General features: G+C 46.2%; 1 protein-coding gene and 1 long non-coding RNA gene across 3 annotated transcripts in view; one reads left to right on the top strand and one right to left on the bottom strand.

The window, feature by feature from the left end:
- LOC144513430 (uncharacterized) overlaps positions 1–14061 on the bottom strand; it is a 41605-nt gene that overhangs the window by 18076 nt on the left and 9468 nt on the right. The gene's annotated exons all lie outside the window — the stretch shown is intronic.
- The window catches only part of med16 (mediator complex subunit 16), a 19720-nt gene continuing 5662 nt past the window's right edge, over positions 4–14061 (top strand). Inside the window, exons 1-12 of one of the 2 annotated variants that reach the window (XM_078244501.1) lie at positions 4–209; positions 760–930; positions 1765–1872; positions 2370–2539; positions 3839–4120; positions 4389–4538; positions 4865–4970; positions 8298–8453; positions 8733–8947; positions 10719–10925; positions 11647–11857; positions 12176–12309. In XM_078244501.1, coding sequence (XP_078100627.1) covers positions 792–930; positions 1765–1872; positions 2370–2539; positions 3839–4120; positions 4389–4538; positions 4865–4970; positions 8298–8453; positions 8733–8947; positions 10719–10925; positions 11647–11857; positions 12176–12309 — 1878 coding nt within the window. In that variant the 5' untranslated portion in view covers positions 4–209; positions 760–791. Of the gene's footprint in view, positions 210–755; positions 931–1764; positions 1873–2369; positions 2540–3838; positions 4121–4388; positions 4539–4864; positions 4971–8297; positions 8454–8732; positions 8948–10718; positions 10926–11646; positions 11858–12175; positions 12310–14061 lie in introns of both variants that reach the window. The other variant, XM_078244502.1, reaches the window with a different exon arrangement.

Genomic DNA, 14061 nt, shown 5'->3' with positions numbered 1-14061 from the left:
CGGCCGGCGGGGTCCACACACACACTCTGTCTGAATGAACGGTGGACGGTTTGTTTGTTTGTTTGTTCCCCCGCGGATATTATGTTTATTATATATTTAATATTCCGTTAAACAGCACAAAACGACTCTATACTTCTTAAACTTCCGTTTGGACAGAAACGGATTTATTTCAGTTTGATCTGCGTCATTGGAGCTGAAATCAAAAGGAGGTAAGCTAACGTTAGCAGCTAACAGCTAGCTACATTAGCATCTGTTAAATCAACTGTAATGTGACTGGAGTCTGGTAACAGAGAGAAAGTAAAGAAAGACAGGAACAAAGAAACAGCTTTAATATGTACAATGTATTTATATACAAGTAGAGAATAAAAAGCTACAATGAGCATACATAATGAATATATGAAAAATATAGAATATATATAGAAATATGTAAACTAGTCTAAGACAAAGCTACATTGACTCCATCTGTTAAATGGGCTGTAATCTGAATGGAGTCTGGTAGGTAGGTCGTATTAATCCCAAACTGGGACATGACTGTTGTAGCAGCTGGTATAAGATTATACAACACACACACACACACACACACACACACACACACACACACACAGTGGCCCTGCTATTCTCTTAAAGAGATCGAAGCAGCAGAACTATGACTCAGCCTTCAAAATGCAGACCTAGAATCCCACTCCATGTTGTGTGTGTGTGTGTGTGTGTGTGTGTGTGTGTGTGTGTGTGTGTGTGTGTGTGTGTGTTTGGAGACAGGTTTTGGAGGTTGGTGAGAGCTGAGCGGGACCATGGAGTTGGCCTACGTGTGTGAGTGGGAGAAACGTCCGAAGAGCGTCCACTGTCCCTCGGTCCCGCTGGTCTGCTCCTGGTCCTGCAGAAACCTGGTGGCTTTCACCACAGACCTGAAGAATGACTCAGACGACACAGGTACACACACTATATACACACAGTACACAGCAGGGGTGGTTCTACATTGAATTACACCCCGGGCGAGACCCCCTTCGAGCTGGATTCTGGATTTTCTTAAGTTTGTTTTTCAAATGTTCTAATGAAGGATTTGTGAAATTGAGAAATATAATTTTCTCTTTAACTTTTGTTGTTATAATAAAAAAATAAATGTGTGTGTGTGTGTGTGTGTGTGTGTGTGTGTGTATATACACACACACACACACACACACACACACACAGGTACACACAGGTACACACAATATATACACACGGGTATACACTATATATACACACAATAACACAGGTACACACAATATATACACAGATATATACACAATAACACAGGTACACACAGGTATACACTATATATACACACAGGTATACCCAATATATACACACATACACACAGGTATATACAATAACACAGGTACACACAATATATACATACAGGTATATCCAATATATACACACAGGTATACACAATATATACACACATACACACAGGTATACCCAATATATACACACAGGTATACACAATATATACACACAGGTACACACAATATATACACACAGGTATACCCAATATATACACACAGGTATACACAATATTCACACACGTATACACAATATATACACACATACACACAGGTATACACTATATATACACAATCACACACAGGTATACACAATAACATACAGGTGCACACACACAGAGAAAACGTTCCTACTTTTTTCCTCGTAATGTTCCTGTGTGTGTGTGTGTGTGTGTGTGTGTGTGTGTGTGTGTGTGTCTGTCTGTGTGTGTGTGTACAGATGTTAGTCACATGATCCACATCATCGACACTGAGCACCCCTGGGATGTTTACTCCATCAACTCGGGACACTCTGAGGTCATTTCCTGTCTGGAGTGGGACCAATCAGGTGAGTTCACAGTGATGTAGCTAGCTGTGTTAGCATCACTGACTTTAAACCAAACCCCCAGGAACAGCGCCATCTATCTAATAATACTGGCTGTACTTCATCGTGTCTATTATGTACTAATAATACTGGCTGTACTTCATCATGTGTATTATGTAATAATACTGGCTGTACTTCGTCATGTGCATTATGTAATAATAATACTGGCTGTACTTCGTCATGTGTATTATGTAATAATAATACTGGCTGTACTTCTAATAATACTGGCTGTACTTCGTCATGTGTATTATGTAATAGCTCTATGCTGTAAACCTGTCTTATTAATGTCTGTTCCCAAACTGCCACCTGTCAGGTAGTTCCCAAAACTGTTATAATGGAAATGTAATCTGTGTGTGTTGATCTCTTTTGTGTGTGTGTGTGTGTGTGTGTGTGATATTTGTGCGTGTGTGTGCGTGTGTATGTTGATATTTGTGTGTGTGTATCTGTGTGTGCGTGTGCAGGTTCTCGGCTGCTCTCTGCAGACGGTGACGGCCAGATTAAATGCTGGTGGATGTCAGATCATCTGGTGAACAGCTGGGATAGCGTTCTGTCCTCGTCTGTGGACGGAGATCCAATTGTAGCTCTGAGCTGGCTACACAACGGCGTGAAGTTGGCACTACACGTGGAGATGGTAACACGCCAGAAACACACAAATATGTAACATATGTAACATGCCAGAAACACACAAATATGTAACACACCAGAAACACACAAATATGTAACACGCCAGAAACACACAAATATGTAACATATGTAACACACCCGAAACACACAAATATGTAACACACCAGAAACACACAAATATGTAACAAATGTAACACGCCAGAAACACACAAATATGTAACATATGTAACACACCAAAAACACACAAATATGTAACATATGTAACATGCCAAAAACACACAAATATGTAACATATGTAACACACCAGAAACACACAAATATGTAACATGCCAGAAACACACAAATATGTAAAATATGTAAATATATGTAACGCCAGAAACACACAAATATGTAACATATGTAACATGCCAGAAACACACAAATATGTAACACACCAGAAACACACAAATATGTAACATATGTAACATGCCAGAAACACACAAATATGTAACACACCAGAAACACACAAATATGTAACATGCCAGAAACACACAAATATGTAACATATGTAACGCCAGAAACACACAAATATGTAACATATGTAATGCCAGAAACACACAAATATGTAACATATGTAACAGGCCAGAAACACACAAATATTTAACAAATGTAACACGCCAGAAACACACAAATATGTAACATGTAACAGGCCAGAAACACACAAATATGTAACATATGTAACATATGTAACGCCAGAAACACACAAATATGTAACATATGTAATGCCAGAAACACACAAATATGTAACATATGTAACACGCCAGAAACACACAAATATGTAACATATGTAACACGCCAGAAACACACAAATATGTAACAGGCCAGAAACACACAAATATGTAACAAATGTAACACGCCAGAAACACACAAATATGTAACAAATGTCAGATACTGTCCTCTGCTGTGTGTGTGTGTGTGTGTGTGTGTGTGTGTGTGTTTGTGTGTGTGTTTCTCTCTCTGTGTATGTGTGTGTGTGTGTGTGTGTGTGTGTGTGTGTGTGTGTGTGTGTGTGTGTGTGTGTGTATTTGTGTGTGTGTGTGTGTGTGTGTGTGTGTGTCTCTCTGTGTGTGTGTGTGTGTGTGTGTGTGTGTGTGTCTCTCTCTCTGTGTGTGTGTGTGTGTGTGTGTCTCTCTCTCTCTCTCTCTGTGTGTGTGTGTGTGTGTCTCTGTGTGTGTGTGTGTGTGTGTGTGTATTTGTGTGTAACATGTCCTCTGCTGTCAGATGGTAATCAGTTAAATATATCCCGTGTTTGTCCCTCTGTGTCCAGTCTGGATCTACTAATTTCGGGGAGAAGTTCTCCCGGGTCAAGTTCTCTCCGTCTCTGACCCTGTTTGGGGGGAAGCCGATGGAGGGCTGGCTGGCGGTGACGGTGAGCGGCCTGGTCACTGTGTCGCTGCTGAAGCCCGGGGGCGCTCTGCTGACGGCCAGCGAGAGTCTGTGCCGGTTGCGAGGACGCGTGGCGCTGGCTGACATCGCCTTCACGGGTGGAGGGAACATCGTGGTGGCGGCCACCGATGGAAGCAGCTCTTCCCCTGTCCAGTTCTACAAGGTCGGAACCAAAACTCTCACTGGGCCCAGTAGTAACTATAGACATAGATATACTGTATATAGATCAGAACCAGAACCTTCACTGGGCCCAGTAGTAACTATAGACATAGATATACTGTATATAGATCAGAACCAGAACCTTCACTGGGCCCAGTAGTAACTGTAGACATAGATATACTGTATATAGGTAGATAAGTCTCTGGATATACACCTGTGAGTAATACCGTGTGTGTGTGTGTGTGTGTGTGTGTGTGTGTGTGTGTGTGTAGGTGGTGGTGAGTGTGGTGAGTGAGAAGTGTCGTATCGACACAGAGCTGCTGCCGTCTCTCTTCCTGCGCTGCACCACCGACCCTCTGAGGAGAGAGAAATACCCCGCAGTCACACACCTCAAGTTCCTCACCAGAGAGAACTCAGAACAGGTAACACACAGACACACACAGACACACACACACACACACACACACAGACACACACACAGACACACACACAGACACACACACACACAGAGACAGACACACACACACACACACACACACAGAGACAGACACACACACAGAGACAGACACACAGACACACACACACACACAGACAGACAGACAGACAGACACTCACACTCACACACACATTCTAACACACACACACACACACACACTACTACACAAAATGTAACCCTAACCCTTTCCTAAGCAACAACAAAAGGCAAGGTCAGTAGAACCATCAGAACCTGACAGGACGTGTGTTGCAGGTTCTGCTGTGTGCTTCCAATCAGAGCGGCAGCATCGTGGAGTGCTGGTCTCTGAGGAAGGAGGGACTTCCTGTCAACAACATCTTCCAGCACCGCTCGCCAGTCGGTAAGAAACCAAACCGCCCAAACCGTACACTGATTCTAATTAGTTCTATCTGGTTCTAACCATTAGTCCATCCACAGAAACATAATCTTCAATTATTTAGATAACGGATTAGTTTTTGGAAGACTACTGTGTGTCTGTGTGTGGGGGGGGGGGGTTTAAGGGTCCTCCTTGAAGATATTGTGGTAATGTAAACGTTTTTCTAATCATTTTGCCCTTCATTCAGTGTGCCGATGTGCTGCAACAGCAATCGGCAGAATGACTATTATCCCCCATACTTATTATTATTCTGCCACATTTTTGTCCCGCTACTAGTCACGGAGCGTTGCCAACACGTGCACACAAAATACATCAAAACGTGTGTAATGACCGGGAATGGTGTTCTATGACTTTTCTAAGAGATTTACCGTACGGTTTTCACGAAATCTGCAAAATTCCCATAGACTTTAATGGAAAACCTTCGGTAAATAGTTTAACATCGCTCGAAACAACCCCTCTTTGGGGCCGTGCTGTATCGCCATACTTTAATGTAGAAACATAATTAAAAGTTTAAACAGAAGACAAGACTTTGGCCTTTATTGGGCTGAATGGGCGTTCTGATATCCAGCACGGTTTCTACCTAATCACAGTTTACGTATCGTCCAGTTTTCAGACCGTGTTAGATGTTCCAGTGTGTGTGTATGGGGCAGGAATCTTCATAGTTAGAGGGGAGGACAGAGGGGGGAGCTGCAGTACCATCCTCTGAAATCTCTCCAAACTAATGTCTCTCCTCTACAGTTTTCACTCTTCATACATCATGGTTGGTCAACATGTAGGAAATGTTGTGCCGGTCTCAGACATGTAACTATGGAATCCAGCGGACTTAAACCTTTGGCTCTGTTCATACCAACTGGTGATAGAAACAATGACAATAAATATCTGGAAGGACGCAGATGTTCCCTGTTTGTTACCTGCTCTGTGTCGCATATATTTGACACCACAAACATTAAAACCACATCAATGTGTTCCCCAGACCTTTATCTTTCTGGTGATGATAATATTTTTGCCGTTTGGACCCACGGTTTTGAATTACAAAAAAAAAGAGGTATAATTATCATTAAATGGACATGTTTGACCCATGGAAGATACTGTCTCCCCCTCCCTCCTCTACTCCCTCACTGCGGAAATCAGTTCTGACACACACACCTCCTATCATGGAGACTCTTGACTGTAGGCCGTGTTGTCCTCTCTTTACTGTAGGCCGTGTTGTCCTCTCTTTACTGTAGGCCGTGTTGTCTCTTTACTGTAGGCCGTGGTGTCTCTTTACTGTAGGCCGTGGTGTCTCTTTACTGTAGGCCGTGTTGTCTCTTTACTGTAGGCCGTGTTGTCTCTTTACTGTAGGCCGTGTTGTCTCTTTACTGTAGGCCGTGGTGTCTCTTTACTGTAGGCCGTGTTGTCCTCTCTTTACTGTAGGCCGTGTTGTCCTCTCTTTACTGTAGGCCGTGGTGTCTCTTTACTGTAGGCCGTGGTGTCTCTTTACTGTAGGCCGTGTTGTCCTCTCTTTACTGTAGGCCGTGTTGTCTCTTTACTGTAGGCCGTGTTGTCCTCTCTTTACTGTAGGCCGTGGTGTCTCTTTACTGTAGGCCGTGGTGTCTCTTTACTGTAGGCCGTGGTGTCTCTTTACTGTAGGCCGTGGTGTCTCTTTACTGTAGGCCGTGGTGTCTCTTTACTGTAGGCCGTGGTGTCTCTTTACTGTAGGCCGTGGTGTCTCTTCACTGTAGGCCGTGTTGTCTCTTTACTGTAGGCCGTGTTGTCTCTTTACTGTAGGCCGTGTTGTCTCTTTACTGTAGGCCGTGGTGTCTCTTTACTGTAGGCCGTGTTGTCTCTTTACTGTAGGCCGTGTTGTCTCTTTACTGTGGGCCGTGTTGTCCTCTCTTTACTGTAGGCCGCGTTGTCTCTTTACTGTAGGCCGTGTTGTCCTCTCTTTACTGTAGGCCGTGTTGTCTCTTCACTGTAGGCCGTGGTGTCTCTTCACTGTAGGCCGTGTTGTCTCTTCACTGTAGGCCGTGGTGTCTCTTTACTGTAGGCTGTGTTGTCCTCTCTTTACTGTAGGCCGTGTTGTCCTCTCTTTACTGTAGGCCGCGTTGTCTCTTTACTGTAGGCCGTGGTGTCTCTTTACTGTAGGCCGTGTTGTCCTCTCTTCACTGTAGGCCGTGGTGTCTCTTCACTGTAGGCCGTGTTGTCTCTTCACTGTAGGCCGTGGTGTCTCTTTACTGTAGGCCGTGTTGTCCTCTCTTTACTGTAGGCTGTGTTGTCTCTTTACTGTAGGCCGTGTTGTCTCTTTACTGTAGGCCGTGGTGTCTCTTTACTGTAGGCCGTGGTGTCTCTTTACTGTAGGCTGTGTTGTCTCTTTACTGTAGGCTGTGTTGTCTCTTCACTGTAGGCCGTGTTGTCCTCTCTTTACTGTAGGCCGTGTTGTCCTCTCTTTACTGTAGGCCGTGTTGTCTCTTTACTGTAGGCCGTGTTGTCTCTTTACTGTAGGCCGTGTTGTCCTCTCTTTACTGTAGGCCGTGTTGTCTCTTTACTGTAGGCTGTGTTGTCTCTTCACTGTAGGCCATGTTGTCCTCTCTTTACTGTAGGCCGTGTTGTCTCTTTACTGTAGGCCGTGTGTGTCTCTTTACTGTAGGCCGTGGTGTCTCTTTACTGTAGGCCGTGTTGTCTCTCTCTACTGTAGGCCGTGTTGTCCTCTCTTTACTGTAGGCTGTGTTGTAGGCTGTGTTGTCTCTTCACTGTAGGCCGTGTTGTCCTCTCTTTACTGTAGGCTGTGTTGTCTCTTTACTGTAGGCTGTGTTGTCTCTTTACTGTAGGCCGTGTTGTCCTCTCTTTACTGTAGGCCGTGTTGTCCTCTCTTTACTGTAGGCTGTGTTGTCTCTTTACTGTAGGCCATGTTGTCCTCTCTTTACTGTAGGCTGTGTTGTCTCTTTACTGTAAGCCGTGTTGTCCTCTCTTTACTGTAGCCGTGTTGTCCTCTCTTTTCAGGACATGTCAATCAGCAGATTTAGTTACCCATTGTTATTCGGATGTGCATCAAGTAGTACTTGTACGGTACTGTCGACATTTACTGAGAAATTTTCTAGTTGTATTATTCTCATTTAAAAAAAAAAAAAATATTAAAATAAAAGCACTATAATGATGATAGTGTGATTTCTGTGAAGATCTGAGGAAACGTCAGAAATCTGAAACTTAATGTCAATCCAGGGTTAGAGTTAGATAATAATATAATATGATGTAGATATAATGTGTGTGTGTGTGTGTGTGTGTGTGTGTGTGTGTGTGTGTGTGTGTGTGTAGTGGGGGAGAAGCAGCCCACCATCCTGAAGTGGAGGATCCTGACCACCACCAGTGATCTGGAGCGAGTCTCAGCTGTTGCTCTCCCTAAACTCCCCATCTCCATCTCCAACACCGACCTCAAGGTGGCGTCAGACACAAAGTTCTGCCCCGGCCTCGGTGAGTCAGGCTCAGAACCAGAACCAGAACCACAGGCTGGGAACATAGCAGACTTTTTAGTGTTAAGTCAGTCGAGCAGAAACAACAAACATCAGATAAAACTCTGTGTGTGTGTGTGTGTGTGTGTGTGTGTGTGTGTGTGTGTGTGTGTGCGTGCATGCATGCATGCATGCATGCGTGTCTGTGTGTCTGTGTGTGTGTGTGTGTGTGTGTCTCTGTGTGTCTGTGTGTGTGGGTCTCTGTGTGTGTGTGTGTGTGTGTGTGTGTGTGTGTGCGCAGGTCTGGCTCTGGCGTTTCATGACGGCAGTATTCAGATCCTCCACCGTCTCTCCCTCCATACCATGGGCGTGTTCTACGGCTCCTCGTCCAATCAGAGAGCAGGAGAGGAGTTGGCCATTAAGCGGCAGCGACCTGGAGGCACCACGCTCCACTTCAAGGCGCTGCAGTTCTCCTGGACCTCGCTGGCGCTCGCCGGGGTCGACAACCATGGAAAGGTGAGGACACGCCCCCCAACCTCCGAGCTGGCGAAAGGGTCGGAAATGTCTGAAAAAAAGCAGCAAAAATGTCAAATTTCTTACTTTTTAAAAGTAAAAAAGTAGCTCATTGAAAATGTACTCTCCTGCTTCCTGGCAGAGGTAGGAAGAGTACAGAAGTATTCTACTTAAGTAAAAGTACTATTACTTTGATGAACTTTTACTGAAGTACAACTATAGTTACTGAGTAGGGGTGTAAGATAAAATCGATACACTTGAGTATCGCGATATTTTATTTAGCAATACTGTATTTATTTTTCAAAATATCGATTTTTTATTTTCATTTTTATTTTATGTGCAAAAATATTAATGTAAGACAGTGGTTCACGTTTATGTTGTGTTTAAACCCCTTACCACTAGATGTCTATGCTGAGACGCACCACTAGTGTCAGTGCCTAGCAGCGCCTAGCAGTGCCTAGCAGCACCTAGCAGCACCTAGCAGCACCTAGCAGCACCTAGCAGCGCCTAGCAGCGCCTAGCAGCGCCTAGCAGCGCCTAGCAGCACCTAGCAGCACCTAGCAGCGCCTAGCAGCACCTAGCAGCACCTAGCAGCGCCTAGCAGTGACTGACTTTTTGCTAGAAGCTAACAACGTAGCTATGGCTGAACTTTGGCCTACTTTAGCATATGAACATTAGCTCACTAAGAACCTGGGAACCACAATCCCAAACTGGCAGTTTGATTTTCTGTGAACTGAATTGTTGACCTAAAGTAAACTTCTTTGACTTATATGAACATCATGTCTTTTTTTCAATATTAGTTTTTCTGAAATTATAAAATCCCAAAATATGGCCTTACACGCAGTATCAAAATATATTGCATTGTGACCCATGTATCGTGATATATATATATTTATTAAGCAGCTATAAAGCAACATGTTTTTTTCTGGACGAGGTTATTTTTTTGTTTTGTTTTTTCGTTTAAAACTTCAGAAAAAAAACAGAAAAATATGACAAATATTGAAAAAGCTAAAAAAATATTTTTAGAAAAAAAGCATCCTAAATTCAAGAAAAGAACTTGTCCCCGTCGATCGTGAACTTATCCCCGTCGATCCTGAACTTGTCCCCGTCGATCGTGAACTTGTCTCCGTCGATCGTGAACTTGTCCCCGTCGATCGTGAACTTGTCTCCGTCGATCGTGAACTTGTCCCTGTCGATCCTGAACTTGTCTCCGTCGATCGTGAACTTATCCCCGTCGATCGTGAACTTGTCTCCGTCGATCGTGAACTTGTCCCCGTCGATCGTGAACTTGTCTCCGTCGATCGTGAACTTGTCCCCGTCGATCGTGAACTTGTCCCCGTCGATCGTGAACTTGTCTCCGTCGATCGTGAACTTGTCCCCGTCGATCGTAAACTTGTCCCCTGTCGATCCTGAACTTGTCCCCGTCGATCGTGAACTTGTCCCCGTCGATCGTGAACTTGTCCCCGTCGATCGTGAACTTGTCTCCGTCGATCGTGAACTTGTCCCCGTCGATCGTGAACTTGTCCCTGTCGATCCTGAACTTGTCTCCGTCGATCCTGAACTTATCCCCGTCGATCGTGAACTTGTCTCCGTCGATCGTGAACTTGTCCCCGTCGATCGTGAACTTGTCCCCGTCGATCGTGAACTTGTCTCCGTCGATCCTGAACTTATCCCCGTCGATCGTGAACTTGTCTCCGTCGATCGTGAACTTGTCCCCGTCGATCGTGAACTTGTTGTCCTTCCAGGTTGAAATTGAAATGAACTTCTGTTCCAGCTCCACATGCTGCGCGTGTCCCCGTCCATGGGCCAGGTTCTGGAGATGAACACCACGCTGCGCCACCTGCTGTTCCTGCTGGAGTACTGCATGGTGACGGGCTACGACTGGTGGGACGTCCTGCTGCACGTCCAGCCCTCCATGGTGCACAACCTGGTGGAGAAGCTGCACGAGGAGTACATGAGGCAGAACCAGGCGCTGCAGCAGGTACACGGCATTCTGGGTAGTATATACTGAACCAGGCCCTGCAGCAGGTACAATGCATTCTGGGTAACTGAACCAGGCCCTACAGCAGGTACAAGGCATTCTGGGTAATATATACTGAACCAGGCCCTACAGCAGGTACACGGCATTCTGGGTAACTGAACCAGGCGCTGCAGCAGGTACACGGCATTCTGGGTAGTATATACTGAACCAGGCCCTGCAGCAGGTACAATGCATTCTGGGTAATATATACTCAACCAAACCCTACAGCAGGTACAATGCATTCTGGGTAATATATACTCAACCAGGCTCTACAGCAGGTACAATGCATTCTGGGTAATATATACTCAACCAGGCCCTACAGCAGGTACAATGCATTCTGGGTAATATATACTCAACCAGGCCCTACAGCAGGTACAATGCATTCTGGGTAATATATACTCAACCAGGCCCTGCAGCAGGTACAATGCACTCTCTCTAACTGTCTGTCTGTCTGTCTCTATAACAGTCTGTCTGTCTCTCTAACTGTCTGTCTGCCTGTCTGACTCTGTCTCTCTAACTGTCTGTCTCTCTAACTGTCTGTCTCTCTAACTGTCTGTCTGTCTGTCTCTAACTGTCTGTCTCTCTAACTCTCTGTCTGTCTGTCTCTCTAACTGTCTGTTTGCCTGTCTGTCTGTCTCTCTAACTGTCTGTCTGTCTCTCTAACTGTCTGTCTGTGTCTCAGGTCCTGGCGACCCGTATCGTGGCGGTGAAGGCATCTCTGTGTAAGCTGTCCACAGCGACAGCTGCTCGAGCCTGTGACTTCCACGCCAAGCTGCTGCTGATCGCCATCAGCTCCACGCTGAAGTCTCTGCTGCGGCCGCACGTCCTCAACACGCCAGACAAGAGTCCTGGAGACCGCCTGGCCGAGATCTGCTCCAAGAACAGCGACACCGGTCAGACTCACAGAGTGTGTGTGTGTTTGTGTGTTTGTGTGTGTGTGTGTGTGTATGTGTATGTGTGTGTGTGTGTGTGTGTGTGTGTCTCCAGATATTGATGTGTGTGTGTGTGTGTGTGTGTGTGTGTGTGTGTGTGTGTGTGTGTCTCCAGATATTGGTGTGTGTGTGTGTGTGTGTGTCTCCAGATATTGATGTGTGTGTGTGTGTGTCTCCAGATATTGATGTGTGTGTGTGTGTGTGTGTCTGTGTGTGTGTGTGTGTGTGTGTGTGTGTGTGTGTGTGTGTGTGTGTGTGCGCGTGCGTGTGTTTCTCCAGATATTGATAAGGTGATGATCAATCTGAAGACGGAGGAGTTTGTTTTGGACGGCCCCCCCCTTCAGTCTCTGCAGCAGCTCATCCAATGGGTGGGGGACTTCGTCCTCTACCTGCTGGCCAACCTGCCCAACCAGGTAAGCTAACATGCTAACTGATCCAGTTTTTAACACAACTGAAGCGTGGTGTCACAGAAACACACACACACTCACACACAGACACACACACACACACACTCACACAGAGACACACACACTCACACAGAGACACACACACACACACTCACACACAGACACACACTCACAGAGACACACTCACAGAGACACACACACACGCTCACAGAGACACACACTCACACACACACACACACAGACACACTCACTCACAGAGACACACACTCACAGAGACACATACACACACACACACACACACATACACACACACAGTAACACACACTCACAGAGACACACACACACACACAGAAACACACACACACAGTAACACACACTCAGAGACACACACACACACACACACACTCTCTCTCTCTCTCTCTCTCTCTCTCTCTCTCTCTCTCTCTCTCTCTCTCTCACACACTCACACACACACACACACACACACACACAGAAACACAGAAACACACACGTGACGTCATACGTCCATGGTTGATGCTCCACGCCCCTGACCGGCAGCTGATTGGACGAACGGGTCACGTGGGTCTGGCTGCTCGAGAATATCAAAGCCAGACTGTCATGGCGTCTTGTCCAGAACCCGATCTCATATTGTCCTAAAATAGTTCCCCGTAACGTGTTTCTGGAAACATGTGAAGAGAGAAACAGGCCGTGCAGCTGCTGAATCTGTCTTCATTTCAGATCAACAAAGGTCAGTTTAAAAGGTTTTCGTCTACTTCTCCTGGATAGTCATGTCGCGTTCAGCGGATTCATTTGCATAAAGACGGGCATCGTCTAGACCACACTCTATAATTTATAAAGACCCAACAATTCTAGTAATTCCCCCAAGAGCAAGCATTTAGTGTGACAGTGGTGAGGAAAAACTTCCTTTTAGGAAGAAACCTCGGACAGACCCAGGCTCTTGGTAGGTGGTGTCTGACGGGCCAGACCCAGGCTCTTGGTAGGGGGTGTCTGACGGGACAGACCCAGGCTCTTGGTGGGCGGTGTCTGATGGGACAGCCCAGGCTCTTGGTAGGTGGTGTCTGATGGGACAGCCCAGGCTCTTGGTAGGTGGTGTCTGACGGGACAGACCCAGGCTCTTGGTAGGCAGTGTCTGACGGGACAGACCCAGGCTCTTGGTAGGCGGTGTCTGACGGGACAGACCCAGGCTCTTGGTAGGCGGTGTCTGATGGGACAGACCCAGGCTCTTGGTAGGTGGTGTCTGATGGGACAGCCCAGGCTCTTGGTAGGCGGTGTCTGACGGTGCTGGTTGGGGGGGTGATGAACAGTGGCAATAATAGTCACAATAAGGATAAAGGATCAGTGACTAAAAATGATAGTCGTAGTAGTTCATGTCATAGCAGGGCACTGCAGGGTGTTATAGTTTGTAGTGTGGCACAACAGAGCATGGCTGGACGTAGCAGGATACTGCAGGACACTGCAGGGTGTAGCAGGCCGTAGCAGGGTGTAGCAGGAAGTAGCAGGCCATAGCAGAGCGTAGCAGGACGTAGCAGGGTGTAGCAGGACGTAGCAGGGTGTAGCAGAGCGTAGCAGGATGTAGCAGTGTTCAGCAGGACATAGCAGGACATCGCAGAGCGTAGCAGGGTGTAGCAGGACGCAGCAGGGTATAACAGGACGTAGCAGGAGACCGCAGAGCGTAGCAGGGTGTAGCAGGATGCAGCAGGGTGTAGCAGGATGCAGCAGGGTGTAGCAGGACGCAGC

The sequence above is a fragment of the Sander vitreus genome, unplaced genomic scaffold (genome assembly GCF_031162955.1).
Source record: "Sander vitreus isolate 19-12246 unplaced genomic scaffold, sanVit1 ctg249_0, whole genome shotgun sequence".
Classification (NCBI taxonomy): Eukaryota; Metazoa; Chordata; class Actinopteri; order Perciformes; family Percidae; genus Sander; species Sander vitreus.
The sequence above is the reverse complement of the archived record's forward strand: the minus strand, read 5'-3'. Positions and strand labels throughout refer to the sequence as shown.